The 27,820-nt window shown below is 37.0% G+C and overlaps 1 protein-coding gene across 4 annotated transcripts in view; it reads left to right on the forward strand.

Annotated features, from left to right (window-relative positions):
• KLHL2 (kelch like family member 2) overlaps positions 1-27,820 on the forward strand; it is a 56,676-nt gene that overhangs the window by 23,490 nt on the left and 5,366 nt on the right. For 2 of the 4 annotated variants that reach the window (XM_068681164.1, XM_068681167.1), the window contains 8 exons: positions 10,696-10,858; positions 20,669-20,778; positions 22,187-22,303; positions 23,253-23,402; positions 24,149-24,266; positions 24,878-25,075; positions 25,860-25,961; positions 26,883-27,011. In XM_068681164.1, the coding sequence (XP_068537265.1) occupies positions 10,696-10,858; positions 20,669-20,778; positions 22,187-22,303; positions 23,253-23,402; positions 24,149-24,266; positions 24,878-25,075; positions 25,860-25,961; positions 26,883-27,011 (1,087 nt within the window). The remainder of the gene's footprint in view (positions 1-10,695; positions 10,859-20,668; positions 20,779-22,186; positions 22,304-23,252; positions 23,403-24,148; positions 24,267-24,877; positions 25,076-25,859; positions 25,962-26,882; positions 27,012-27,820) is intronic. The other 2 variants (XM_068681166.1, XM_068681165.1) reach the window with 2 other exon arrangements.

The raw sequence follows: 27,820 nt of genomic DNA on the forward strand, positions 1-27,820 counted from the left end.
GCAACAAGTTTTTCTTTAGCATACCTAGCAAGGAATGCACAAAAACATTTGTGTGTATACGTGTTGTTGTTATTTAACATGCTTAACGTGTTATTACTTGGCATGCTTAAACAACGGGTGGTTAATGGATGGAGCCTGTTGCTGCAAAATGCATATGAGAGGAGATGCTTAAGATGCAGAATGTGAGCAGTGTGCTTTTCTGGCTCTACTGGTCGGTTTGGAAATAATGTACCTTACCTGTGGACCTTGGGTTACCATTTGATAGTGTTTCAAAGCTAGTGTTTTCATCGGTGAAGTTTTCCTCTGTAATTAGGTGAGAGCCTAGAAGGTCTGCTTCTGCACTGGGTTCACCTGCTCTACGCTCCTTCCTCCTCAGAAGGAAAAAGAGGAGAGGGAGGAAGGGATGGGGAGTGATGACAGAAAGCAGCATGGTGCTGTGAAGCTCCAGCCCCGCTAATATTGGGTTTAGCCACATATCAGGGAAGGCAGGGAGTACATAACAGGGTTCTGTCTTGAGGCAGCTGCCAAACTCGCTTCCTGTGCAGCTGAGACTGGGTGAGATCCCTGACTGCTTTGGCAGGGGTAGACAAAAATTGTTACAAGGACAAATTTTTGCAATTTGTTCCTCTTTATCTTCTCTTCCTCCCCTCATCTTAAAAGAAGCCTGTGTGCCTGACACACCACCAAGAACTGTAGTCACCACCACAATCTCTTACTGTGTTCTTACAAATTTGGAAAACCAGGCTCTTGTCCCATTGAAGCACTTATGTTTATTTTCCTGGAAGCACTGAATGCTGCCATTTTTTCTCAAGTGAAGTTTGGCTTTAACAAGAAATACTGGCTCTAAAATGTCCTAAAATGTGAGACGTATCCTTGTGCTTCAAGAACAAGCTATTCCTTATGTTTCAAGGAAATGTTCTTTGTTGTTGCTGATTTACTTCAGCCTGTGGGGTTTCAGGAACCTTGCTCTGACGGTGGATGAAGATGGATGTTCCTAGTTTACCTGGGATGAATGGATTATTGTTTGGTCTAATATATAGTTATCCCTGTATTTTCTGTGTTAACATGATGTAAGGTTGGGCTTGGAACTGAATGAAAGTGCTCAGCTTCTGCACCAGAAAGATGTTAGTGTTCTAAAAATGTCTTAAGAAGTAGGGTGGGAAGAACATGCAAATGGAAGAGCATGCAGAAGGAAACTTAGAGAGTTTATATATATATATATATATATATATATATATATATATATATAATGTTTTCAAGCAGTAGACTTGGGAGGGATGCCTTGCTTTTTCTTTTTAAGACAGGAATTTTATCCATCATTTGAACATCCATTTAGCTGCAAAATTGTGAAGTTTTAGGTTAGCCTGAAAAACATTTTAGCTTTGTTTTATGGGCAGCTAGAATCGGGGTTCTGTTATAACAAGTATTATAGCAACAAGCTGTAAGTTTGCTGTGGCCCAAAAGAAGAAAGGTGAGGGGTGTTGCAGAGTGGAAGGGAAACAGATGTGATAACCAGGTAGGTCAGAAGTAGTCAGGACCGAGATCACAAGTTTTCTGATTCTTGAACCTGGTGCCTTCATTCTGCCTCTCTAATGTGGTTGCCCTTTAACTAGGTATTAATGAATAGGAACTTTTGTATGTAAACTGTTTTCTTAGACAGAACAGCTTGTGCAACTTCTCTGCGTCTATGATCTTCAAAATCATCATGTTCCTAGGCTGTGTTAGGTTCTTCTATGCCGCATTGAATGAAAGCGGCTTCTTTCATCTCAGCTCTGACCTTTGCTATAGGCACCTGTGTATCTATTTCCAACGATGACAATAAAGCTACCTGCTGCAAAACTTGAAAGACAGCCCTGGACAACTTGAAGAGTAGAGGGCAATTGCTCATTCTTTAATGTGTTCTATGCAAATGAAAGCATGTGTTCCCATTTACCTCCTTGCAAAATGCAAGGTGCTTATTATGAGTAAATGAAACCAGTTACAGAAGAAAGTGCATGTTTGACCTCTCTCACTTGCACGTGTGTTCAACAGTGCCTTGCTACGTGTAAGATGAAATCTGTGGAGGCAGGAATAAAGACTTTCTTGAAAATGTTTGGGTTTTTGGAAATTAATTATGCTTTAAATCATGAAAATCATGCATTAAACCTTCATATTAAAAAAAAAAAAAAGTTTGCATGGGAGGCTAGAGATGTCATTTGCTTGGAGAATTCTGTCCCCTAAATACATGAATCTTAGAATCACAACATCCAGATTAGTGATTATGAATTTTGTCACTGAAACACTCCTTTTTGAGAAGGTATTCCCCTGTGACATTTCTAGAAGATTATAAATACAGTCTGCTGTAAGAAACTAAATGATGAGTAAAAGATGTTCTCGAAATATAAAAATATAACTAATGCTTAAAGTTCGGTGCAATCAAATATCTTTTGAATCTACTGAAAGGGCCATTTATTGCACATTAGATGTTATTCTTGTCTCAGTTTTTGTACTAAAGATAAGCACTATGCATGCACGGTATTTTTACTTGGTGCTATTTCTGTTGGTCTTAGTTTCCTAGTTTTCTATTAATACAAAAATCAGTGGTATGGATACATCTTCTGTACCAGAAAATGAGAAGATAGAGAAAGCAAAGGCTCATAATCTACTATCCCAGTTACATTGCTGTTTATTTCCAGGCTTTTTAGCGTTTGGAAATGGTGTTTTGATTCCTCTTTCAAGGTTGCTGGCAAATATTCAGTTATGGTAGGAGAACAAGCCTTGTGTGTTACAAATCAGTCTGCCTGTAATGTAAAAAGAAAATGTATGTAATTAGGGAAATTTTTTTTAGTGTTTGTCATAGTGATCTTTTCTTTATAACCAAGAGCAGTGTATCTGTCAGTGGGGTCTGAGGCTGAGGGAAAGAAAAATCTGAAATTCTAACTAAAAATATTTCAGGTTCAAGAATTTTTCCCTTGAAGTAGAACAATATTGCTACCCTATTTTGAGAAATTTTTAACAGAAGATGATATGAAAGACTAAGCTCATCACTGTTAACAAAAATAACCATCATAACTATCTCTTGCATTGAGACTTAAGCCAAAATATGTTTTAATATGGTGGTTTGGGCACAGTTCTGATAAAGGTGATGCAGGAAAATCCTCAAGGCAAACATGACAGCATGGTTCTCCCTTGTAGATCAGATAGGCACCATTAATTATAGTACATTACTTGATCAAAGTGACCCTTCCATCACTTTGTTTGCTTTGTGAATCGTGTCTGCACTTTGCAACCCAGAACATCCTCCCAGATCCATCCCCAAACTTCCACACCCCTCAAAAAAAAAAAAAAAAAAACAAAATGCCTCCCCCACAAATGTTTTACATAATAATTCGTATTTCATTCAGACTAATCTTCTGAAGTGGTTTCTCTTCTAAAGACAGTTTTGGAGCAAATCAGATACTTCCTGTAAACTGCATGTGGTTGTAACTGTCTTGGATGCTTAAGTACAGACAGTGATGCTAGTTAAATGGCAGGTATGTAAAGCAGTTACTTTTATTTTACATTCCATTTTAATCTCTAACACTACTTTCCAAGTCAGGAGCTGCTTAGTATTTTTAGAGATCATTTCATTCATTCAAAATACGCCATTATCTTGATTGTTTGCTTGTTTTCAACTGAAAGTACTCTGCCAATAATGTAGCTAGTACTAAGGGAATGCGAAGGAACAGGACTGTATCTCAATTAAGAGTCTGATTCCTTCCTCTGATGCTATAAAACTGCCACCCACACCTGTATTTTTAATTGGATTGGGCTCATTAAGATAAAGGATAAATTTGCACATCCAAGTCTTCACTGCACAATAGCCTATAAACTCAAAGACTCTAAAGATATATTTTATAAGATGCATGGCATTATGTTCTAAACTAGCAGCTCATGGACATTTTTAAATCCAGTATAGCATCTGATTTGTGTGTATTTTAACACTGGAACAGTACATTTAACTTGCACATCTTGTCCTTGTAAAAATGCTAGCATAGCTGAATTTCCTAAAATTGGAACCTCTACATTTTATCCTACGGATGCAAGTGTTAAAATATTTGTATCTTTTAGTGTTTTTATATACATACTCATAAGCAGCATAATTTCAATGCAGCACAGAGTTATTTCACTAGAAATTTAACTAATTTGTTACAAACCACAGTTTTAATTATATTACAGATGCATTGAGATAGGAATAATAATAATAAACAGCTAATTTTGATGATCTCTGACCAGTCTCTTAATTTCATTCTTCCTTCTGCCATGGCACAAACAGGAAGTTCAGGAATTTAGTTAGCTGAAATAGGTATTTAACCCCTAGAAATACATGTTACATTTTACTGTATCTCCTCAAGATTTGTTTTATGACTTGTATTAACATAACTGCTGCTCTTTGAAACTGATTTCATTTTAATGTCAGAACTGGAAATACGGAATATCTATAATTGGCAAGGATGTAACTCGCTGTCTTGAGTGTTTGTATGTTGCATTGTATTGTGATTGGATTCTCAGGCATTTCACACACAGAATCACACAGAGCTGTAGGGGTTGGAAGGGACCTCAAAAGATCATCGGGTCCAACCCCCCCCAAAATTTGCTTTCCTAGGTTATTCTCTTTCCTAATGTTACTGATGTGTTTTTTCCTCTGCATGTTATAAAAATATTTTTTTCTTTTTTAAACAGCACACTGTTCATTTCTCTAGTCATAAGCTGGTTTGATTTTTTTTTGGCTTATTTGTGTGCAAAACAGTGTTCTGAGAAATTTTTTGTTTATGCCGTGAAAAGAATACGATCTTGTTACCAAAACCTGCAATATATTCTTTAAATGCATAATTGTCAGGTATCAGTTTGAATTTAGGCAAGGATTCATGAAATACATCTCCAAGAAATTCCAGGAAATCTCAAAATAGTAAGATAAAAATCTTGTCTTAAGCATCTTCCTATTGCAGGTAGCACAGCACGCCAGGAGAATCTGTTACTGGAAAGATGAATGCAAAGATAAGAGCATGGGTTGGGTAAAAAAAAAAAAAAAAAAAAAAAAAAAGCCCAATTACTAAATTATTGTATCAAATTGATTTAAACCAGCAGAGGAAAACCAACAGCAACAAAAACTAATCAATTTAAATTTTACTTTGCATTGAACTTTGTTATTTATAAAGCAGGTCCAGCTGAAGCAGATTGCAGAGGGACCTGTCCACTGTATTTTGAGTATCTCTAAGGATGGAAATTCTGCAGCTTGTTGGGGTGACCTGTCCTGGAGCTTAATCACCCTTGTGGCTTAACAAACAAAAAGCCTAACTCCTTTTCTCTAATCAGACTTCCAAAACTTCTCACTTGTGTATTGCATCTTGTGCAATTGCTGTTCAACTTCAAGAACAGCCTGGTTCTGTTTTCTCTACCCTTCCATTAAACAGCTGTGGACACTAATAAGCTCTCCCCCTCCACCTTCTCTCCACCTTCTCTTTTATGGTTAAACAAATTCAGAGCCTCTCTTTGTAATACCACATGCTCCAGTCCCCTGATCGTCTTGGTGGCCCCTTCCTCTGGACTTGCTCCAGTAAGCTACCGTTCCTCCATTGTCACCTAGCAGGACAGATACTAAAGACAGCTGTTGCGTAAAGCAGTGCCAACTTGTGCTTGTTACTTTGGGAGCTAGGGGCTGCCTGAAGTGGAGCGTAGCACTGAATGTCGTGAAGTGGAAATGCTGTGAAGAGATGCCTGTAATAAGTCATCCAGCAGCTTTCAGGCAGGACAAACCCCCTTGTCTGGTGTGGAGGCACGCCAAGGCTGTGTGGAAGGCTGTCACAGCTCAGTACTCTGACCAGGTTCTTTAAGGTAGTCCATCTGAGAGGGGTTAATGAAAGGTCTTTAAGATACTTGGTGCTGCATCGTGCTACTGATTTAGCAGACAGACAGCAGCATACTGAAATCAGAACAAAAGTACAATATAGCAACTGCAGTATACAGTTAGATCCCTGTACAAATGTGATTCCCATTACTGGTCTCCCTAATGTGCATACACAGCATGACAGGTTGCCCCAGTCACTAGGAAGGAATACAGGGGTTAAAGCCAGCTCGAGCCTATTACTTTCTTCAGAGGTCTTTTATTTTTCTTGGTTATGCAGATTTTATAATTACAGTTGGACTGAGTTACATGTATACTTCCCCTGCTTTGCCGGGCTGTCTAGCTGGGAAAGGGATTGCTCTCTACTAATTATCTCAAGGAAGGCTGTTTACATGACTTGATGACCTACTGGTACAGCTGTACTCTGAAAACAAAGGTTACCCCCACCTTGTGCTGAGATAAGTTCAGTTTGCTTAACAGCACTGGGCGGTCATTCCTTGCATTCTTTGCTGAACTCATTGCTCTTATCCATCTCCTCTGAGCCTTCTTCCATGGTAGAGGTTTGTTGGCTAGTCACACAAGCCCTGCTGTATCTCCCAGATTGTTGTAGATATGTTCCTTCTGAATCAATAGGTCACAAATAACTAGATGGATGCCTGCCTGTAAGAGCTGCTCCTCATCTCAGAACTCAATAGATTTGTATTTTGGTCACATGAGGTAAGTACATCCAGCCACATGAGGGTGAACTGGAAAAAAAGGAGGGAGAATTGCTGCAGGCAACATCAGTGTACTCCAGCCCTCATCAGAATCCTGGCAGGTATCTGAAGGGCCACGAGAGAGGGCAGCAGCCTCAAAAACAGGTTGATAACATAGATGAGTTACTTTGAAGTACTTGAATACTCCAGTTAAAATAGGGACCAAAGTTTTGGGCTTTAAGTGGATCTCTCTTGAATACACAGGATACCACACACTACCTGGTCAAAGTCCTTGTTATCTCAGTGGAATTGAAAAAGTGGTTGTAGTGCCACGTACACATAGCCTTGGGAACAGGAGTGTTTCTGCAGAAAGGAGAATCAGGAGATAATCAGGAAAGTCATCAGAAGCTTATAAGGGTTAAATGATATGCTCTAGGAAATCTAGCAGTCATTCCAAGATTCATCACTACTACTTTGATGCAAAGAAGAGAATACGTGATTTCTTATTTGCCATCTGTAATAATAATCTATTCAGTTTTTCTGATTATAAAAACAACCACTATGACAAGATTTTTTTTCATAGAACAAGCCATTGGAAAGGATTTTTTTCCCTTTGCATTTCTTGCAGTAGGAAGCAGTATGCATATTGAAGTATGTTTTGACGTTTACAGGAAAGTTAGGGTACCCCCTACTGGCTATTTTTGGAAATAAAGCTGAGCTATAACCTACTACTTCAGAGTGAGCAACAGCTGAGTTTAATCCATACTGCAATTTTAATATATTTTTAGTATGTTTTAGAGGAGTGATCCCCCCCCCCGGTAGCTTGGTAGCCTTCAGTAGAGTGAATCTACCTGCAGTGCAGCTGTTTTAAATGCAGGTGGTTGTACAGGCTGAGGGGTTCAGTAGTACCAAAGGAAATAGCTGGATGTTATCACAGCTCTTGTTGCCTAGTAACTAAAGCTCAATGTATAATTTCAATGGGGCTGAATTTGATGCACCTTGTCTGTCTTTCCCTTCTTACTAGTGGAATGCACATACATGTATTTATAGACTAAAATATGTCATCATCTGATAGCTAAAATGTATTTAAATCTATAACTTTACAAACTCAATTATCATGATTTAAGGGCTGACTTAAGTTTCACATAATTAAGACAGACTTTCTTATAGCATTTGTTTCCTGTTTTTATTAGTAAGCAAGCTTTTCAGTGTGACTATGCATAGAGATACTAAATTATTTTCTGCATAACATTCTCAAATTTCATCTTTCTATTTCTTTTACTGATTTGCTTATTCTATATATTTTTCTACTAAATCTACTTACACAGCCAGGAATTGATGTCAGAGTTATTTGCTCAACTATACTGATAACCCACTTAAAATTACCTAAGACTGTTTGGATTAGTGAATTTTTTGTAAGCAGGTGTGAAATGTTTGATTCATTGAGACAGTTTGCGGAAGTAAACACTTGTGTTGGATTTTCAGCCCTGATTTTTGATACATAATGTAATGATTGTATCTTATGCAATCAAATTATATACACGCTGTTTTAACTAATCATACTGTAGTTCCAGTAATGTAATTTCTATTGCCAGAATTATCTTCACATTTTCATAAACATATATGCTAATATAAAATGAGTTTTCTGGACTATTTTAATCTTGTCATTAGTAGACTTCAAGCTTAACTGAATTTGTTTTTGAATTGCGTGACTTTTGCTGACACTTGTTCCTATTCCTTCATGCATATCTTTCCCATTTAGTTTGTTAGACTTACTCGATATTTTCAAGTACTATCTGTACTATCTACGACTTAAACTAGTCTTCAGTTCTTTTGCTTGGTAGCATAGAATATCCTGCGTTGGAAGGGACTCACAAGAATCACTGAGCCCAACTCCTGGCTCCAACAACAGGACCAGCCAAAAATCAGACCATATGTCTGAGAACATTATCCAAATGCTTCTTGAACACCCAACCACCCTCTCAGTGAAGAACCTTTTCCTAACCCCCAGCCTGACCCTCCCCTGTCCCAGCTCCATGCCGTCCCCTCAGGTCCTGTCGCTGTCCCCAGAGAGCAGAGCTCAGCGCCTGCCCCTCTGCTCCCCTCGTGAGGGAGCTGCAGGCCACCATGAGGCCTCCCCTCAGCCTGCTCTGCTCTGGGCTGAACAAACAAAGGGACCTCAGCTGCTCCTCATACATCTTCCCCTCCAGACCTTTCACTATCTTTGTAGCCCTCCTTTTGTCACTCTCTAACAGTTTTATATGTAATGTTGTGGCACTCAAAACCGCACACAGTGCTTGAGGCCACACCAGCGCAGAGCTGAGTGGGACAATTCCTTCCCTTGACCCACTAGCAGTGCCATGCCTGATGCACCCCAGGGTACAGCTGGCCCTCCTGGCTGCCAGGGCACACTGCTGGCTCGTATTCAACTTGCTATCAACCAAACCCCCCAGATCCCTCTCTGCAGGGCTGCTTTCCATCCTCTCATCCCCCAGTCTGTACTTATAGCCAGGGCTGTCCCTTCCTGGGTACAGAATCCAGCACTTGCTCTTGTTAAACTTCATACTGTTGGTATTGCCCGAGCTCTCTTGATTTGTCCAGATCTCTCTGCAAGGCCTCACCACCCTCTGGTGGTGTATCAGTGCAGTCACATTTTTTTTGCCTTAATTTCTTTCGTTAATAGTTGATACCCGAAGCAAACTTTATTAAAGATATTCTTCCTTTTTGCAGTCTACATTGATCTCCCCTGTTTTACACATTTGGCGATAGCAGGTTATTGCTTCAAGTTAGGGATTAATACTTTGTGGAACAGAAAGATGGTTTTCAGGCAAGCTTCATGTATGGCAGGCTGAAGGGAGAGGAACGACAAAAAATATTAAAACAGATTTCAGTTTTGCAAGATTATCATATAGTCCTTGATGATGGCAAATAGTTGATTCTGCAGACAGTTACTAAAATTAAAACTTGTTCCCAAGAGCAATAATTTATATGCATATTCTGCCACTTGCATTTGGTATTAGTTACACAGGTCTTTTTTACTTTACCCTGTTCTTCCAGCTCTCTTCCTGATCATCCAGTTTTGTTCTTGCCTGACTCTTTTTAATTCTATCCAGGTAATCGTTTAAAAAAAGTAATACTTAACAAGAGTAGTGCAGCCATTGTCTTTGGTGTATATTTTGCTGGCTTATTATTGATGCAACCCTATAGTATATGTTTTCTCTGTGTGTAAGTAAAAAATTGCAAGACTTGGGTTCGAATCTCTCCTGTTGTCATCCACTGAAGATGCAAACCAACATTAATTTCATATTTGAATGTTCTAAAATAGAAATCACGTTAAAGAAACTGTCAAAGGCACCAAAATAAAAGCATTATGAAGAAGAAATTGTAGTTAGCACTAGGGAATTTAACTTATATTTCATCTAAACCTGATGTTTAAATTTTACTGGTCAAATAAAATGCATGTTGTACTGTTCTTGAAATTCTTCCTTCCTTTTTCACTTTCTTTGTGAAAGTTGGAAGGACAAATATTTACAGTAGTTATTTGCTGGTATGGACTTTCAGTGAGCTATGAAATGTTTTATATGTTCAGGCTTTTAAATCCCAGAATTGTCATTCTTCAGACTTCCTTGAAAACTGAATTGAGTCCCTGTTAGAATCAGTTGCATAAATATGCTTATTATTGATGCTAAATAAATAAATAAACAATGTGGACAATGTCCCATGCTTGCATGCAAACAAGTATACTATCATGGTCTAGAAAACTTTGATTTTAAGAAAGTGAACCCTCCCAATGTTGAAGGGTTGAAGGTGAGGTGCAAATGTGGAGTGTTGGGAAGAGTAACTAGGGAACTTGTGAGTAAATACTGGGGAGGATTTACATGATGTGTGAGAATTGTAATCTATGGAATGATTTTCCAGTGAACATGGTGACAGAGATGTTTATGATTTTAAATCTTAAATGGCATTTGCAGAGACGTGAATAATTTTGATGTTGGATTTTAAGTTCTTGAGTCTTGTGATTCTGAAATTTTCCTCTCTTTGTTTTATTTATTTATTTTATTTTTATTAACGTTGACCAATACTCTTGTATCAAGTCAGAACTGAACTGAGATATTAAACACCTGTCGCTTCTTTCAGGTACTGCTCCCAGCAGCTGGTCTCTTGCAACTGCAAGATGTGAAAAGGACTTGCTGTGAATTTTTGGAATCCCAGCTTCATCCTGTCAACTGCTTGGGAATTCGTGCTTTTGCTGACATGCATGCATGCACAGATCTCTTGAACAAGGCCAACACATATGCAGGCAAGTTATCATTGTCATAGAAGTTAGATTGATATCTGTGTGGGGGGTTACACACACATGCGGATTCCATATCAATCCACCCACACTTGCCCAAAGGAAATTGAATTTCATCCAGGTATGCATCTTCTGAAGAGTGCATTTGATATGAATGTCTGTCATAGAAGGAAAGTCTGCTGGCTGAAACATGGTTATAGTAACTGCACATAGGGGCAGTATTTTCATGGCCTATCAGGACCATGCAATTTGTAACCCAGAAATAATCCAGCCTGTTTAAAATTTTGCACCATAGTTTAGGGGAGAAAGCAGGAAAGAAGAACTAAAATTCTGGCACTAGAGAAACAATTGCCAAGAACCAAAGTTCCATCTATGATTTTCAGGACTGTTGGCAGAACATGGGGGAAGAAAGAAGATGAGGGCATGGGGGAAGGCTATCTGTAGCCCCTGTACTCTACTGGCTAAGTAGACACTGTCAAGAAACATATCATATCAATATTATGTCTTGAGTAATTTGTCTTTTGAGAATCCTACTTACTTAGCCCAAAACTTCAAATTTCCACTATAAAGGGTACCTGTAATCTTATTCTTCTGTCTTGACACAAAGTGGATAGAGGTATGTCTTTGAAGTAACAATATAGCTCAACCAACAAAATGTTTTATTAGTCTAATTTCTACTTGCTTTTGAAGAACACTTGTCATCGATTCTCATTCTTTGCTGAAAAATGTTCTTAGATTCTTAATTTTATTACTAAAAGTACATTGCCATTGTCATCTTAAAGGCTGTTTGTCATATCTGTGAGAAGACTAGCTCGTGTCAAGTCTGCACATTTTCAAAATTAAGTTCTCATTTTGCTTGCCGTTGTTAATAAAAAAGCAATTCTGATTCTTTGGTGAACTAACAGAAGTGTTGTTGCAGGGACAAGGGAGAATAATTATTCCCTTTTTCTTGATGCTGTTGAGGCCTCAGGTGGAAAAATGCTGAACCAACCTTTAAGACAGATGCAAACAAGCTGAAGTGAATCCAAAGAAGTCTAACAAGAACATATTAAGAAAACAGACTGACCTATGACAAAGACTGTGAGAGAAAAGGGTCCATTCAGTCAAGAAACTAAAAGGCTAGGAGTATGAGAAGGAACACAAATCTTCCAGTACGTAAAGAGATGAGAATGAGTAAGCTTCATTTGTGAGGTATTTTTAAAGTAGTTTCATACATTAAGAAAAATCTTATTGTAAAAGTAACATTGATCAGGCAAGCTGTCTATGGAAGTTATGAACTCTCTGCTGTTGGAAAGCTATAAGGAACTGGTTAGACCAATATCAGATTTAGTTTGATCTAGATCACACCTGTGTGCAAATCTAGATGATTTGAAGTGCTTTGTAGCTTGCATTTCTATGACTCTGTGAAGACTAAAATCCTTTTTTTTTTTCCCTTCTTTACTTTCCAAATACATTTTCTGCTGTTGGAAAGTGATAATACAGAGAAAGTATTACCAAATCAGTAATTGTTAACATAATCTAATCCACCTGGATTCCCTTGTTTAACTGCTTTTGACACCAGTAAAGGTTCCATAATGTAGATTACTAAAAAAAAAAAAAAAAAAAAAAAACACAAACAAATCCTTAAAGCCATTGTATAAGCTTTGCACAAAGCAGTGAATTTTTAGCATAACAGTTTTAACAGTTTTTTAACAGTTTTTTTTTTCTTTTACATTTAAGTAGCACTGTAGAATGCCTTTGGGTCTTGGTGTTTAAGTAAAGACTGAAGACATTACACAGAAGAATTAATTTTTAATGGAAGCTTTTTATGGTGAAAAAAACACACACCCTTTTATAGGGATAAAATTTAGTAGCTAGCAAAGCAGTAAATTTTCATTAGAGCAACAGGAGTGAATATTCAAAGAATAGGACAACTTTGTTTTAGAATATGCTGCGAACTCAGAAATCGTGGATTGTCAGAGGTTGAGAGTTGTTCTCAGGTATGCCTCTATCTGTCCAGTCACAGATCTTTTCCTGTCTTTACAGTGTCTCTTGGATATTTCATTCCTACTTCAGGTTCAGCAAAATTGAATTGCTTTTCATCTAAATATCTTTCCCTTCCCCCTGTCTTCCACTCACTGGTGACTTCAGTGTTCTCCTAGTCATTCAGGTTTGTGAACTTAACAACTTTAACTCTCCCCTGCCATTTTCTCTCAACTACTTTGTTACTTATTCCCTTATTTTGTTTCTTCCCTCCCCACCAAATTTGTACTATGTCAAATTTCTCATTTGTTGCAATGCAAATCTACCTCCGCCTCAACTTCCTCTCTGTCTGCTAAGATAATTGTATTACTTTTGCAGTATTCCTTCCCCCCCACCCCTCCGGATAAAATTCCAACCTCTTACCCTTGCCTTTTCCAATTCAGTAGCACTACCTCCACTTGTATCTCTTGTATTTCTCTCCTACTTCTTTTGTGGTTGGAGCTAACCTTTCTTTCTCTTTCCTCTGTAATAAAACCATCTTCTATTTCTGTCGGATTCCTCCAGAAAGTACTTTCCTCATATATGTTTCCTTTTTTATAGTCATATTCCTGGAGTCCTGCTGGCCCATACCATGAGCTGCCAGCTCCACTCCTACTGTGTTTTTGCAGTATCTGTGTGGTGAATTTTAAAGCAATGCACTTTCTGTTCTTACTCTTAAGATAATATACTGTGCATAGTTAGGGTGTGAGATACCTCATTGCCTGGCACTTTCTGCCCTGCCTTCGTTAATCCCTAGCAGTCTGTCAGACTTAGTATGAGAGCAGTACAGAAAGGAGAAGGAAAAAAAAAAAAACACAACAAATTATCCTGGTAATGCTGCAGAGAAGAAAAAAAAAAAGACTATATTTCTTTTCATAGCTTTTCTGAAATATACAATGACAAATTAACAAAATTAACAACTTAGTACAGAGTTAAAAATGACAATTTCCCTTGAATAGAGCACTAAGTGCTTAATTCAGATGTCCAGATCCAAATAATAGCCTTTTTATTGTTGTGACTAATTTTAGACCTCATAAAAAGAATGATTTTGATGAATGTTTACAATTGCCTTAATTTCAAGAAAATCTGTTTTCCAGTATAGATTTTTTTCCCCTCACTTTCAGAAGATTATAGTTTCTCTGTCAAGAATTGATATTTAAGGAAAAAATAAATGCAGTATGATTAGGTGTCCATTGAGAGAATTCTTGGTTGCTGTCTTAAATGTGAAACTGAGGAATGCAAATCAGCCATGCTCAGTAATATTTCATTATTTTAACTCAGTGAAATTGTATTCAAATTATTTATATATCAATTAAAAATACAAAAGAACCCTAAAACTCAATTCAAGAGCTATTCAGGTTGCTTTTGAAAGGACTAAATTTTGTGATGCATGTCTTTGGAGAGAAGTTCTAGTGTAGATGCAAGTCAGTACTTTCTGTGATAACTGTGTTTTAGACTATTATGCAAAAGGTTTTAATTAAATCTTTTCTGCCTTTGAGTAACACCGTATCAACTGCAAAAGGCTGTCATATTTTTGATCTTTTATGCAATAGGAATCCAGGCTTATATTTATTAACTAAAGTTTAGATAGCTAATGTTTTAGGGAATGCAGTTTCATATAACAGTGGCTTAATTTTAATTTTTTTTTTGTTCCAACTTCTACTCTGACTATGCCTTAACAACTGCTAAACTGTTTCTCTTTTAAATTACCTTTGTTCAATTTAGTAGTTAAAGTTAATATTTACGTAGATCACTGTATAAAAATATAAAACCTAAGACATTGGCGAGACCATGAGTGCAATACTTGTTACACGTTTGAGAGTATGGGAATTACGTACAACTTGTAACCCTCAATTATCAACAAACAGTTGTATCCCTTTTTAGGTTAATGTTTTCCCTCTTGAATTCTCAAGCATCTAAATGCCATCATAGCCATCATAGCATCTTTTTTCTCCCTCTGTTCTTGAGCAACTTTGTGTACTTTGTCAAGGCTCTTTCTCACAACTTAAAGATTTTTCTTCTCAGAAGTCTAAGCCAAAGATAAGTGGCTGTGCCATTTCAGAATCAGACCTTGTGTCACAGACAGCTGAACTCCTGTAAGCCTACATTGTAGGATTACAGGTTACAGAAGCTAGAATAACAGTGAAAACAGAAAACGAAAAGCACCTGGCTCTTTGACTTCTTCCACTCTTTGTTTTACTTGCTATTTTATATTTAGGAAAAAGAGGCAGTTAAACACTGCTAATAGACAATAATGGCATAAAAACAAATTGATGCAAATGTAGATAAGTTACAGAGACTCTGGAACTTCCTTCCAGTGGAAGTGAAACCCAAATTCCATTAAAATTGGAGCTTCATAGTCCTGTGGTGGGGTTGGTTCTCCTGTAGCAGACTACTGGATTTCCATAATTTAGGGGAGCCGTTTATATGTATCTGATGCCTCTTGAGAGAGCTGAAAATAGTATGCACTTCATGCCAATTTCTTCGAGTTGACTTCTGTTACAATTAAATTTTCTGAGATGCCAGCTCTTCTGGTGACGTTCCTTAGTGCAGTCCTACTCTGGGTCTTGCACCTTTTCCACAGGTGGGCAATAGATCAAGCTGAGATCTCTTCTTTCTTTTGCGAAGATTTCGACTAAGAGAATGTGGCATGAATGCTGTTAATAAGCATCTGATCTCAGTTTTAGCCTGTGATATATCTTAGGTAGTCTTAGGGCGTGCTCACAAATTAAGAATTGTCTATGGTGTGTTTTACAGTTATGAAAATGTTAATTATAACCTCAAGATAGATTGGTAAAGCTTTTTAATCAGGGAAAGTGGTTTGATTCCAGGAATTTCTTAAGTGACATAAGCAGTGGGAATGCTAAGTAGAAAATCTTAAGGGAAGCACATGATTAATCCACAGTTAAAAAGGAAGAGAACTACAAGAGAATAGAGTTAAAAGGGCTATGCCATCTTGGACTGGAGTCAATCTCAATGTCTTTTCAAGTGATTTTTAACAAGAAAGAGAGGAAATGTAGCTCCACACCTCTCTAGGTCATGCCAGACTTAGGGATAAAACTGGAAAGGCTAATGGGACAGCCCCACAAGCCAGCTGGTACTCTGAAGCAGAAGAAATGCTTATTGTCATCTTATACGCTAAAAATATTTGTTCTATTAAATTTTTTGTAATGTTTCATTATTATGCTTTTAGCTAGAAGAGGTCTTCTGTAATCTTGTGAAAAGATAAAGTGGATTTCCAGTAATCCTATGAACATATTCCACTTAACTCTGTGAAGTTCTACAAATGTGGTCTGTAGCACCACAGCACTAGAGCTCTCACGCGGAACTTAGCTCTTGAAATGCATTTTCGTTGCAGGCGAAGTTGATAAATGTAATTTCATTAATATCGTAAACGCACTGGGTTTGGAAAGGTTGGATTCTCTTTGGAAGAAGTGTCTCTAGAAGTGTCTCTTGGTGACCAGCGCTGCTTGGCTTTTAGCATCATGCTGAGAGGTCACAGAAACCTTTGTTAGGGAACCTTAGCACCAGCACGGATTGCTATATTGTACTTAACTGTGGGATGCTGCATCTGGTGTTCTGGTGCTCTGGCTAAAACTTTGAGCCCTGACTGCATTTGGGAAGTACGTGCGCCTTCTGCAGACTATTCTGGTGTACATTTGTACTCATGAGATTTAAAGGACATATTTAGCAGAATCTTTCTTACAATTCTATTCTGAGTAGCAACGTCTGTTGCTATGCTTCTGTTACCTTGGCTGCTATGAATTTCATGGCCTTCTAAAAGGCAGTTATTTAAGCATAAAATTGACAAGGAAATCAGATTTTTTAAAATTGGCTTCTGCAGCATTTAGCTTCTCCCAGTTAAGTTGGCAGAGCTTGTGTCTATTCCTCTGCTATAAGGCTGGTTATAAGGCACTCTTGACCACTGCCTTATGTTATGCCATTAGCAAAGACCTTTTGTCCCAAGCCAAAAATATGACATTGGAAATTGAAACAATAACTAAAAAAAAAAAAAAAAGTTTAAAAACTATTTGTTTCATTTCCTTGAGAAATTATCATTGTCCTTGTAAGTGAGCGTAAGGCTCAGTTCCGAGTTCCACGCTTTGCATCTCTGTTTTTTAAAAAAAGCTTCTTTTTGAACTGATAATTTTTTCTCTGTGCTTCTGGAACATTCCAGGTGTTTTTGTAGTGCTAACACATCTTCTTTGGGAAGATCTTTGGGAGAAGATTTCTGGAAGTGAACAAAACATTAAAAAGTTTTCTGGAGTGTCATCAACTGCTGGAACACATCAAAAAGATATTAGTAAATGGCTGAAGCCCATTGCTGATGGAAAATAAATGGAGCAGTTTTCAACACAGAGAGACAAACATTGAGAAAGGCCATTGTCATAAAACAAAGTAGAAGATAGGTTACAGGCTTTTATTTTTTACCACCAAGATTCTCTGAAAGGTTTCTCATCTGAGGGAACCTAATAGAGACTTGTGCATCTCTGTTTATTCCATTTAGTAAAGGCAGTTAAGCCAGTTGAGGTTTGAGTGTAGGTATATAAATGAGAGAAGTAGTATTTGTGATTTAATCCACAAACGTTTGTAGCATGAAATGTCCTGTGCAAACTTCAGATACAGCATTCTTTCCTATGGGATTGAGAAATACAAAGGCAGCGACAATATCTGTAGTACTATCAAGACCAGACCATGTACGTTTTGGACAGAAGAGGTAGGTCAAGCACTTACTGCTGATGTGTGTATGTAGAATACACATCTCCAGACCCCTGATGGAAAATAACAAAAAGTGGTATTTTTATAGCTCCTTTTATCTTCCTTTGCTCTGCAAGATACCTTCATTTATTGCATTTCCAAACATTTTGTTACTAGCTCCTTTCGTGTTTTTAAGAACTTCCTTTTTTGTCCTTTTAGTATGTCCCTGAAGCTAAAGTCCCATCCTACAGGTCAGATGAGGACAGATCGTCAGCTATCCAGATACAAACTGTTTCTACCAGTTGCGAAAATGTGAAAATCTGGTTTTCATATGCTATTGGAACAGATATTTTAGAAGCTTCCTAAAATGGAAGGGATTTTTTTTTTTAAGGCAGATTTAAGTTTTGAGGATAAAAAATTAGAATTGTACTTGCTCAGAAAGTGGGAATTTGGAAGCCAAGACCCTGCAGCTCCTAAGACAGCTTGTTACCAGGCTGCCTGATTCGCAAGCCAGCTGGCTTCAATATCTGGGTAAAGTGGCAAGAAGTCAGGTAGGATTCCAGCACGAATTTGTCAAAGCTGCATGCTGTGTGGAAAATTCTTGGGGGGGGAAGATATTTTTCTCTTATGAAAAGTTCCAGCCAGATAGTTCTGTCTGCTTATCTAAGGGATGTTCATGAAGTAGTACATTGTTACAAATAAAAAACATACATAGTTTGAGATTTTGCAGGGGTTAGATACATGAAATGTTCGGTCATGTCATAAGTTTCATTATGTTTGATGTTATTATCTCAGATATTGCTAAAATTCTGAAAGAATAGATAAAGATGAGATAAGACAAATCCTAATCTAGAAGGCAAGAAAATACCCCTAATACTGTTTTTCTCTCAGAATTAATAGGAAAAAAATATAAAGTTTTTTTTGACTTCTAGTACCAAATCATTTATTTCAAAATAAGATGCTGATATCCTTCTTGTTAAAGGGAAGTAGAAAGGTTTGAATTTCATAAGCATTATTTTTATGTATGTATAAATAAATAAAAAAATGCCTCTTGTCTTCAGTGCTTGAACAGTGTTAGATAAATTGCTGTTGGCAGATTTAATTGGTGTTTCTGAGTTTCCTTGTTCTTGTTTCATTTCTTATTATTTTGAATAATCCATTTAGCTGTAATTTCTATTGGCTTCTGCCAAAAGGTTATCTACCAGTCAGTTAAGATGGTCTCCTTGGCAACAAGAAATCTGGTTCTTAAGAGGCAAATGATTTCAATTTACACTCCCACTTCTTTTTTTTTTTTGGATGGCTAAAATTTATATAGCAGTCTGCCCTCCTATTCTCCTATTCCTCCCCCCCCCCGCCTTTTTTTTTTTAATTTCATTCAGCTGAGAATTTGTTTCCAGGTATTGCTTGAAAACCTGAGCTTATAGCTATTGACCGAGTAGTTTGTTTTAGCTTCTCCTTTTTTCACTCCTCTCATCTCTTAGCTCTTGGCCATATGCCTTATTTCATGCTTTAAGCACAGAGGCTGGCATCCATTAAAACAGTCCCTTAGTTTTTGTTCTTTCTTTATTTATTTTCTCCTACAGTTCTCTTCCTAGCATGAAGACAGAATTCAGCTTTTCAAAGTAATACCACAAATGTAGATTCTCAACTTTCCCTCTTTTTGTTAGGGAGCGGATCTCTTCCTGTTCGTTAGAGCATGTCATAAATCTAAATCCTCTTTTAAAATAGAAGGCTTTTGTATATATGAAGTTATCCACGCATTTCTAGTTTATGAACCATATCTTGTTGGATATGATGCAGTGTTCCCTTTCTCAAGGGAAGATGAATAAAGCTTCTGAGATTTGGATGTGTTTTGCTTCCCTTTTTTGCTTGCCTCTTAACTCAGCTTCCGAGTTCAGTCAGATATGCTGTTTTGTGGGAGCATCGCGTAAAATTTGGAGTTTATGATAAAGCTTAATTTATGCAAATTAGTTTTCAATTTCTATTTGCAATGTGCAAATAGTAAAATTCAGCAGATATTTATTTCAGTAAGTGTATCTCAGAAAATTCTACTTTAGCTCAATGAACTGCAAATTTGTCATCTAAAAAACAGGGTTGGACATAAAGATTGGTAAGGGGTAGAAAAGTAATGGTAGTGTTACAAAACTTGATAGTATTTCTCCTCATCCTTTCTCTCCCATTGCTTGAAATGCTGCAGAAAGTACTACCTGTCTCATGATAAGAGAATGTTGCAGAACTGGAGGGACTTGTGGGGATTATGTCTTCATGAATAGAAAAGCTGATGGAAAAGAGAAAAGGCGAGGACTATCTAATTAAAATAGAGATGAAGGATAAAAGGAATAATGAATGATTTTGAGTAGACAGGTTGTGGCTTTTCCTATCGTGTTCAGCAGTAGAACACGGCGATATTCACTGAAGACTGATTAATGAATGGTAAACTGTGCGTTAAGTTTACATGTGGGTTTTTGTTGAAGGAAACTGAGATTATTGCTGCAGAAAGGTATTAAAGTCGTGCATTTAACAAGGTTCAGGGGGGCTGGATTGCATCTCACTGAAACTCATTGTTTAGTGAAGCGCAGGTGAGGTAAAATACCATCATTCTGACTACCAGTCTCTTAACTTGTCATGATTATAGTGAGACTATTATGAGAGGAGGTCCTATCATATTTACTTCTCATATGTGTTCTTGGACTTTTGTCTGAAGCAATTTATGTTGCTTGTTTGAAGGAACAGGATGCTGAACTAGATAGAGGACAGGAGTTGGCATGCTGCATTAGATTTATCTTTTTATGCTCATGAGTCTTTACTAAAGTTCAAAAAACTTTGTTGTACCCTGAAAAATTCGACTTCTTTATCTGGAAGCATCCTGCATTCTTAAAGTACCTTCACAGAATCCAAGAATGGCTGAGGTTGGCAGGGGCTTCTGAGTTTATGTTTAAATATAAATGCTGTGTTCAAGACCAAGCTTTAACCTATATAAAATGTATTAAGGTATTGCATCTTAATGTGACAAGACAGCATGCATATTGAATTGTTTTCCTCTTTTTCCTCTACTGCTGTAATGTTCATTCTTGTATACACATATGTTAAGAGTACTTTTCTTTTTCCTCCAAACAGAACAGCACTTTTCTGATGTTGTACTCAGTGAAGAATACCTCAATCTCGGTGTGGAGCAGGTGTGCAGTTTGATATCTAGCGACAAGCTTACAATTGCCTCAGAAGAGAAGGTAAGAGCACCTGTTCCACAGTATTCTTTTTATCTTTTTGTATAAGAGAGTGAGCTTGTTCCTACTGATTCTGTAGCCTGGATGCATTCTTTGTTTCCTTGGTGAAATTAAGCATGTATTGATTGTGCTTATTTAAAGGATTTATTTCCCCAAAGTGTTGTCAGTTTGATGCTGAAAACTAATCTCCACTCTTAAAAATCCTAAAACTGTATTAAATCACATAATCCTCTGTTCTGTGAAAAAAAATGATGCTCAGTTGAATGAAAGTTCTCTCTCAGCTTCAGCAGAACAGAGAACACATGATATAAGTCACAGGTTTAACCAACTTATCCCTTGGTAAACCAAGGGATAAATAACTTAGAAATAGTAGTATGAAGAACAAGTATATGCACTCTACTAACTTCCATGTAAGCAGTCCCACAAAGGAATTAAAAATGGGCACTTGCATATATGGGGCTGTTTAGATTAACAGAACAATATGTGTTGCGAAGGAGATGGCTAGGAAGCTTGGTATAGCCAAACTTAAGTTTGAATATGGCTTGGCTCGCCTTTAGCTAGATTTCATCATTTTATTTGTGAAACTGATCTTCAGTGAGACCAGCAGATACCCTTGAACCTCTAATGATTTTTCTGTGTAGATGCATTTGTTTTGAGCTTTTGAATCCAGATACTAAAATTAAAAATACACTGTCTTCCTTTGTCCAAGGAGTATGTAGCTGTACCGACTCTGCTCAAATGAGCCTAAACTGTATTCAAAAGCACGTTTGAATACTGATTTGATGGCTAGATGGTGTTTCATGCTGAACTCTTTTTTTTATACATTGGAGAAACTCTGAATCTAAGAATGATCTGCTTAACCTGTAATTAGCGAAGTCACACTGCTGTCCCCATAATACTCTGAAGGGCCTGACTGATACAAGCAATGCTACTTCCGTGGAGTATAATTAAAGTTTTAATGCTCAAGCATATGATAAGCTGTTGTGCAATATAGGAGAAACTAGGCTTGGTACCTCTTCTTCTGGTAAGATTTGATGATCAGTCATCTGGGTGATGATGTGGCATGTCAATCCTCCAAGACAGGAAGAAAAATAAGAGAGTTACAATATCTCTGCTGCTTTATCGTTTATTTACATAGTTTTTATTGGATTTACAGTATTAATGTATTACTTGTTTTGTGCATTTTGTCAAGTACCCTTGAAACGCTAGTAGAGATGTGGTGTAAAAAGACTGCCTAATGCATCTTAAGAACTTTTTATTGGATAAGTATGCAAATAACAGGAGTTGTAACTGCTGTTTTTATTACATCAGGAATTGTAGTAAAGTAAAAGCTATTTTTGGAGACATGGTGATACTTTCATAGTCATGAATCTGTAAGTCAAGGGACTTGCATTTGTTTGTTTTCTGGAAGGTATTTGAAGCGGTGATAGCATGGGTAAACCATGACAAAGATGTAAGGCAGGAGCTAATGGCACGCCTGATGGAGCATGTTCGGCTGCCTTTGCTTTCCCGGGAATATTTAGTTCAGGTAAGCAAAAAGGAATAGTGATTCTTGAGCATATGAACATTTCTGTTTATTTTTTTTAATGCCAGGTGAATATTTTTAAATTTAAACAGTGTAATGTATTGTGTTACTGATGGTAAAAATAAACAAGAAACCACCACTACATGTGTGTGCACATGCACTCTTACAGTCAAACGGGGGATTGCCAAACAGGGGAGGCCATATGTATGTAATTTGTTCGGGTGACTCCTTGTCATGGCACACTAGTAATTTGGATGATCTAATTTGCTGAGGTCAAGTTACATTTCGTTTGTAATATGATAATTGGATTGAATCATTAAGGTTGGAAAAGACGTTCAGGATCATCTGGTCCAACCATGATTGATACAACACTTAAATTTCAGAATTGTATCTATTAAGTTGGTTAGGACTTAAATGACAACATAAACATTTCTTTACGTGGTTCAGATATAATGGTTGTTATTTATTTTTAAAGTTCTGTGACATCATTTTGACTATTTTGGTGTTAGATCAAATATTTAAGATAAAAAAAAAATCAGCTCACCATTAACATCGAATGGTTGGTAGGTGTTCAGTTTTAGAAATCTATCTTTGTGATATGAATTTCTTCCACTTTGTTGTTGTGGAGTGGTTTGTTAAAATCTCCCCTCCACTCCTACCTGCAAGTGTTCCGTACAGTCTTGTATTTGAAAAGTCATGAAACATGTCTGATTGTGAGCAGTCTCACTGTTGTCTAACACTGTTTCTTCCACATACTAATTGAGTCTACATCTCCTGATTTCTTGACTGCATATTGTCATCACATAAAATCATGTTTAAATGTGGTTAAACTACATTCTAAAAATTCAGTGATATGCATTTGTTCCTGTGATAAAGGCTTTATTACACTTCAGATTGTGATTTGTGTTTTACTTCTTAACATGCTCAGACCTTGTTAAACTTCTATTAACAGAGAGTTGAAGAGGAAATATTGGTTAAGAACAGCAGCGCTTGTAAAGATTACCTCATTGAAGCTATGAAATATCACTTGCTGCCAACTGAGCAACGAGCATTGATGAAAAGCACTCGAACGAAATTGAGAACGCCTGCTAGCCTTCCAAAAGTAAGACACTTACTTTTTCCAATGTAGTTATTTCTTTAAACTCTACTTCAACAGATTTGATGACAGCATTACCATCACTTATTCCAGTAAAAATTTCCATATCAGAATTATTTGTCACAAAAACATTAAAAAAAAAAAAAAGGAAGGATGCTTCTGAGTTGTGGCATTTTATTTTATTTTATTTTTAGCTAAGTATGATCTTTTCTTCATTTTAGAAGAAAACAAATGTCTTCTTTCCAGTGATCAAGAAGTTTTGTTATAGTATTATGGCAACTATAATAATGGACTAAGAGACTTCATTCAGCAGATTTAACACATTTACCTCAACGGAACCAAAGAAGGCTATTTTGTGATGGATTTTCACATTCATACAATGGATTCACAAATCCACTGTGATAGATTTTCACATATTGTGATGTATATTCACATTGAATATCATAGATAGTGAATTCTCATATCTGCGGTCATACTAGGATGTGAAGATATAGCATAATCTGCATCATTCATAGGAGGTCTGTCTAGCCTCTACCTGCTTCCTGCTTTCCTACCTCAAATATTTCCTCTAGACACAATAATTTCAAATTGCTTGTATTTAAAAAAAAAAAAAATAATAAAAGATGAGTTGCCTATTTTGCAAGACTCAGCTTGCTTATTTAGAAGAACCATCCTTTACTTTTTAAAACTTTTGATCTTTCAGGTGCTCTCATACATATGGAAATAATTAACAAATATCATCTCCCTTTCAGTTGATGATGGTAGTTGGAGGACAGGCACCAAAGGCGATTCGCAGTGTCGAATGCTATGATTTTAAAGAAGAACGCTGGCATCAGGTGGCCGAGTTGCCTTCCAGAAGATGTAGAGCAGGTACATAATGCTTCAGAATTAAGGCGTCAATATAAAGCATCCCATGTTCTTTAGAACATTAAGATATTTATTTGAGAAGGGCTAAGTTTTGACTTCAGTGATCATCCTTCAAATTAAAATTACAGATTTGCTAGTCTGGATCTATACAGGTTTGTTAACTTGATCTTAATTTGTGTTTCAGTCTGTAATTTATAGAATAAACTGCTTCTTTACCTGCCATAGATACAGGGGATAAAAGTACTAAAATATCAATGTGTTATAATAATGAGCAATTTTATTATTAAAATACCTTATTATTAAATTAGATGAAGAATGTGAAGAAGTGACCACCTGATACTAAAAATGTGAAAATCTTGAAATAGCTGAGATACCTAATCAAGAAGAAATTCTGCAAGCATGTTTTTCAGGAGTATGAGACAGTAGTAACAAAAAAAACACCTGAACTTCTAGTACTTAATCTGAAGGGAGTGTGGCTTTATGACACTGTCAAAAGCCTGTGTAGTGAGTACTGTAAATTGTGTCAAGTACCTGCAAGTTTAAGATAGTACGGAATAAAATAATTGACAAAAAGAAAAAAATGCTCAACTTTCTTCACCATTTTCCTTCTCTAGGAATGGTGTACATGGGAGGCATGGTTTATGCTGTTGGTGGTTTCAATGGTTCTTTGAGAGTTCGCACAGTAGATTCCTATGATCCGGTGAAGGACCAGTGGACAAGTGTTGCTAATATGCAAGACAGGAGAAGCACACTGGGAGCAGCCGTATTAAATGGACTTCTTTATGCTGTGGGAGGATTTGATGGGAGTACAGGTATTTCGGCCTTTATACATTGCCTATTACTTTTCATTACTGTTAACATAATTGTATCAAATTTGAATGACTCTTAGCAGTGAGAAAACCAAGCATGAGGGTAGCCTAGCACCTTGTGGTGTGGAACATGCTTTAGTTGTCATATCCTTCCACCCAGTACTGAACAGTGGGCAGTTCTCTCCAATCTAAGACTTTAGGCATCAGGCATCATGACTGGTGAATCTTTGGCAAGTTCCCTTTCAGTAGTCCAAGTTCCTACCTCTAGCAACATGTGAGCAGAAAAATTTTCTCGTCTTTTTTGTCCTGTTTGCATATGAAGTATGATTCTGTGTTTTCATGTAGTGTAAATAGGATCATGAACAGTGTTCTTTGAACTGTGGGAAGATGTACATACACAGTTCATTCTCGTCACAGATGCACTAAAACTTTGTGCAGAGATGACCCTTTTCCTTAATAACTATTATTGATGAGCATATGCATGTATGAGGGAGCATTGCGACTTAGTTAAAAATTAAAAAAAGGAAAAAAAAAAAAAAAAGAGGCAGAATATTTTCAGAGTACCATAAAAGCTTTTACTAATTTGCCCATTTTCAGACACCAGGAATATGATGACGGTATGATTGTATTTGATTATGTAAAGGATAGATATTATGCCTTCTGCATAGTAATTAACAGTTCTTAAAACTAAAAAAATTGAATTTACAGATATGATGAATTTTCTGGAAGGTAGACAGTACATTGCATCTAGATTTGTGGAACAAGTAATGTTATATTGTTTTCATAGGTTTATCGTCAGTCGAAGTTTACAACTTAAAGACTAATGAGTGGTTTCATGTAGCTCCAATGAACACAAGAAGAAGTAGTGTTGGAGTAGGTGTTGTTGGAGGTAAGTTGACAAATTCCATTAAAAAGGAGGAAGAGAAATGCAGTCCTTTATCTTATTGTCTTTCCCCATTTTAGAAAATGTACTTCAGATTTAGGTTTCTACTCAACCTCGACATTCAGATGGTAGGAGAAATACGTATCATTCTATTTTGTTTTGTCAAGCTTTTAGCATAGGTGCTTTATCTTTTTCCAGAGCTTGAACTGTGCGTCAGGTGTGTCAGAGGCCAACTGACAAAAAGTGTGCTAACCATGTATGCATGTCAGCAAAGCTAGAGAGCCTGATAGTGATGTAGCACTGCGCTGTTGTCAGTTATGTTATCTGTGGCTGACTTTGCTGGTTACATGCTAGAACAACGTCAAGGACAGTGCCAGGAAAACTGCTGACTTTCAAGGGCAACTTAGTGGTGAATAGCTTGGATATCGCTTGCACAATGCAGGCATGGGCTGGCTAATAGCTCCTGAAATATTTTTAGGTCTGTTATTTTTTTTAACTGCATAGGAACCACTGCTGTTTCTCATCTGAAAATGCAAACTGTACAGATAATTTTCATGGGAAATTTTTTGACGTTTCTAGGAAGCCTATCAGTGAACTTCCAATGTTGGACATACTTGAATTAGTTTGACTTTGGACAACTCCTAAATTATAAACAGAAAGAAGTACCTTTGTATTTCAGCTAGGCAATTCAAAATCTTTTGACTCACTTGGCTTTTGCAAGGTACAGGCTGCCTCTTGCCTCCTAAAAATGACAAGAACCATAGAGTGCTATCCTAAACAACTGACAAAAATACAATCTCACTATAACTGATTGATGACAAATACCGAGTAGTAGCTAATTCAGAGAACAATGATTTCCCCTTTGCATGTGTGACTGTAGTCTGTGTGCGTTAGAAATTTGCAGATTTCTGTTGGTTCCCCTTCTAGGTAAACTGTATGCTGTTGGGGGTTACGATGGGGCATCACGTCAGTGCCTTAGTTCAGTCGAATGCTATGATGCCAATACAAATGAGTGGAGCTATGTTGCAGAAATGAGCACTAGACGGAGTGGAGCAGGTGGGTGAACAAGACTCAGTGATCATAGTAAAAGTGAAACAGATTTGTGGTTTTAAAATTTATCTAAAAATGTAAAAGGTAAGCTAAAGTCTGATGCTTAATGGAATGTGCTAGCCTTAAATGGCTGATAGGTTATAAATACAAAACTTCCTACAGAATAAGATTCAGTTTGCTGATAGTAGATATCTTTTCTTGCTTTTCCATACTTTCAATATTCCTTTTTTTTCCCATACCTTCTGATGTTGTCAACTTATAAATGAACATGCATGGATTGTAACAACATAGTATGTGCTAAATACTGAACTATCAAAATCTGTATGTTCTGGATGAGAAACTGTCATGTCTTCGAAGATGTCTCTTTGCCAGAATAGGTCTGATTTTTCTAGTAGTGGACTTTACATGTGAATTGTGACTAGATTTACATCTCCTTGGAGGACTTGTTTTGCATTCTGATTCACTGCAGGAAATTTTGTCCTTGTTCATTCTTAAGTTTGTATTACTGGTTTCATCTTATTACTTCCACTTATGTACCCTTTGTTTCATCTTCAGTAATTCTTCTCATCACCTGATGTTTACATCCTTTGGATATGTATAGGCTACTACACGTTATCCTTCCTTATCGTTTAGCCAAGGTATATCCATTTTTTTTTATAATCTTAAAAATCCCTTCTTTATTTTTATATATTTTTCCCTCTTGGGATTCTGAGTATGCATATTTCTCTTCAAAGACATCAAAAGTGCCTGTGGTGTTCTGCTCTTGCTTAATGAAATGTTGTTTCCAGAGCTCCAAATCGACGTTAGCATCGTCA

The sequence above is a fragment of the Anas acuta genome, chromosome 4 (genome assembly GCF_963932015.1).
Source record: "Anas acuta chromosome 4, bAnaAcu1.1, whole genome shotgun sequence".
NCBI lineage: Eukaryota > Metazoa > Chordata > Aves > Anseriformes > Anatidae > Anas > Anas acuta.